This window comes from Diachasma alloeum, unplaced genomic scaffold, assembly GCF_001412515.2.
Source record: "Diachasma alloeum isolate Michigan unplaced genomic scaffold, Dall2.0 Dall_scaffold_01134, whole genome shotgun sequence".
Lineage (NCBI taxonomy): Eukaryota > Metazoa > Arthropoda > Insecta > Hymenoptera > Braconidae > Diachasma > Diachasma alloeum.
The window spans coordinates 5,524-8,966 of record NW_021681244.1 but is presented as its reverse complement, the minus strand read 5'-3'; the positions used below and the strand labels follow the sequence as shown (position 1 = coordinate 8,966).

Below are 3,443 nucleotides of genomic sequence, written 5' to 3'. Positions count from 1 at the left end.
CAGTCTAGCACCCATAGGCCCCGTGACATTATATATAAGACGAATTTCTTCTCTCATCATATTGCGCATTATTTTCAAAGAAACCGCATCATTCTCATCTACAGAATCAGCTAAATTACACAGTCTACGATGGTCCATATCATATTGTCCATCGGAAGTAACTTTGAAACCTTCTCCTGGAGAACCACGACTACCGGAAGTCCTCAGAGCACTTTTGGTATTACTCAATTGGCGTCCAAACACATCAACAATCATGTTTCAAATGATGAACTCTCATCCTAACAGTCTAATAAATAATCTCAGTCTCACGGAATTCTTCCATTATTGACATAATTTCATTAGTGTGATTCATATTTCCAGCCGATTGTGACGCCATAAGCAGTCGAAGTCTATCTACTAGCTCATTAGGTTCATGCCAGTACACATAGTCCATTTTTCTTGGTTTTACTGATGCAACCATATACCGAGGGAGAGCTGTTACAGTTTTCTCAGATTTTATAAGATTTGCGATTATGTTGCGATATTTCATGGTATTACTTGTTCGAAGAGCTGCCTTGGGTTTATAGTATATTCGATGGGCATTTGTACTCCGCAGAATATTGCCGTAGGTTTTTTTATCAGTTTCGGTTATAATGGTCATATTAGGCGACTTCTTGAAGATCAATTCAATGAGACCAGAACTTAATATATATTTCTCACCCTTGAGGGTCATCAAGTCCCTATTAAAAGTAACTAAAGAATCACCAATTTTCATTCCGCTTTGTAGGAAACGTACTCCGAATTCAGTATCCAAATCTCTCTTTTCACGCTCAGTATTGTATCGATCCAAATACGTTTGAAGGAGCTTTTGTGGGACAATAGGGGATTCCTGCTGAATTGATGGTGGACGATCAGTTCGGGTCATAGCTTTTATTGGGGATATCTTTTTCATAGGAGTACTTGTATGTGCCGTTTCTAAGTTTGATGAGAGATCTTCTAGAGATTTATATTGAGAAGTCTCGTCATCATCATCATCTATATCCTGCTGCATTCGAATGGGTGTACCAGCAATCCTTTTCTTTCCTAGTTATGAATCTGAAGATTTCTTCTTGACCGACTAATCCACCAATTTCTCGAGAGGAGTTATTACGGGTTTGAGTACTTCACTCATAGCTTTCTCCGTGATTTCTCTACCTATTTTTATCATTTTGTGCTTGCGGCGAATGGCATCACTCGCTTGAGTGATATTCCGCAAGTTGTTTGTTTCCTTCATGAAATTATTGCTCTGCATGTTGACATTTGTGCAATCACGCAACAACTATTCTCCGTTCTCTCAAATAGTGCGTATTTATCTTTTCATGGAGCAATCTAATCCTTTTCGCTATTGACCCTCATTGATTTCACCATCTTTGTCAATTACAATGAAATTATATTTACCTTCATTTCAACACTTCGCACACAAGTTCTTGAATTCTGTGAAGGACATATCAGTATTTACATGATCCTCATAAATATGCTTCAAATTCATTTCATCTTGATGAAATAGTATCAGTAGATTTGTATTGTCTCGCACAAGATGTTTTGGAATACGGGCATATGTTTGACAAAGGTAAAAACTATCAACATCTCTATGACGTCCGATGCAGAAAAATGCTCGCATATTCTCCTATTTTTCACATGCCACATCAGCGAAAATCATGATGGAATTTGGTAGAGCATACTCGGGTCTGATGACTTCATCATGCTCACTGCATGCAAAATATCCTAATCCTTTTATGCGTGAGAGTAAACGTTTGAGAACATAGATATTTTCGAATCTCAAACCATTGGGATGAACTAGGACAGCCAATAGGGCGTTCGTCTTCCCACAATTTGAGGGTCCACAAGTAATTGTTCGTACACTACTAGGTAATAGAGGCCTGTGACGCTTTTTCTCGCCTTTTTTCTTTTACGTCAGTTCATCAAAATTCATTATTGGAAGTTGTGCAGTCTGCTTTTCGAACTTCATGGTTGTGACCTTTTCCATATTTTACCTAGATTATTTCCTGAATTGAGGAGGGGTAAAATAAAGAGATAGATCAGATAAGGGGTTAAATTCAAGTAATAAGATGAAATAAGGGAAATGAGAGGTACAACTCGTACTCACGACTTCCTGTTGTGGTCTGGACGTCCAAGAATTCAGGTCCTTCAGCGACTCCTGTGACTGAGCCTTCGTTCCTCCTTTCAGACTCCAGGGGCACAGTATTTAGAGCCGGAATGAGCTCGGGCACCAAAATCCTCTTTACTCTAACACCACGGTCCAATATACCGACTTCGGGGTATGTTCACTTTCTATTCGAATGACTTGAGGCGCACGTGGCAGTGTCCAGGACAGCGGTTACACGAGTGACGAGTCTTTCCTTTTCCTCCGCGATTCGTGGGGGTTCGTCAGATGTCGAAGTCCTTCGGGTTTTAATAATAATTTAATGACCACAATCCAGGGATGTCTCGCTGGGGATCGTCGAGGGCGGTGGGTTGTCTAGGCCCATGTATGAGTGGTTTGTGGGGGGAGCAACGGCTCCTTCAGTGGATCCAGTAGGGCCAAAACTGTTGTCCAGTGGCGGGAGTAGAGGGGTGATGAGGGGAAAATCGAGGGAAGGGGTATCCAACGGTGGCGGGAGTTTATTATTGAGGGGGCAGTGTGTAGTTGGGTAAAGAAGTATGAAATAAAAACAAATAAAAATAAAAGAATCGCCTCGTCACAGCTGTCCCGGGGGTAGGGAATGCATAGGGTTTCCACAACTCTATGCTGGACAATTCAAACCTTTCTCTTCCGATCAATGGCTCCAGGAGAGGGGAGGCTGGAATAAACGCTCCAATACTAATAATAACACCATATTATTTATTTCTTTCTCTCTTGGTACGGGGTATCTCCCTACAATTCCCCCCTGTTAATATCACTGCGTCTCCACAACACTCCCATCCTTAAAATATAATAACAATAACGACAAAATGATCTATTAGGAAAAAAAAACAAAATGACTCAAAAAAGAAAAAAAAATGCTATTCACAAGCCCGCTGGGCACGAAAGAAAATAAACTACTCTAATAATTTTCGGAAGAGCGGGGGGGGGTGACTTAGGGCAAGGTATTCCAGGTGGTGAGATAATGATTTGTCGGGGAATCCGGTCTAGGGGAGATTGCGGCAGGTGGGACAGGAAAGGACGTTGACCTGCCATTTGCCGCAGAAGAAGCAGCGTCGGGTTTTAATGGGGCAATCTTTGGCTTGATGCACACCGTTGCATTTTCTGCACCCGGTGTGCAACAAGGGGGAATCGAGGGGAATTGGGCTGGTACGAGGGTAACCAGGGGATCTACGGACGTTTCTAGAGATTATGGGGACGTGGATGGACATGAGGGAAGGTGGTCGAGGGAGGCACTTGCTTCATAAGAGGGGGAGGCTTCGGATCTTTGGGTGCTTTGGGG

General features: G+C 42.1%; 1 protein-coding gene across 1 annotated transcript; it reads right to left on the bottom strand.

The window, feature by feature from the left end:
* Window positions 1–286: 286 nt before the first annotated feature.
* Window positions 287–1,030, bottom strand: LOC107045920. The gene has a single exon (XM_015268332.1). It carries the CDS (start codon window positions 1,028–1,030, stop codon window positions 287–289), a length of 744 nt encoding a protein of 247 aa, XP_015123818.1.
* Between the last annotated feature and the right edge of the window lie 2,413 nt (window positions 1,031–3,443).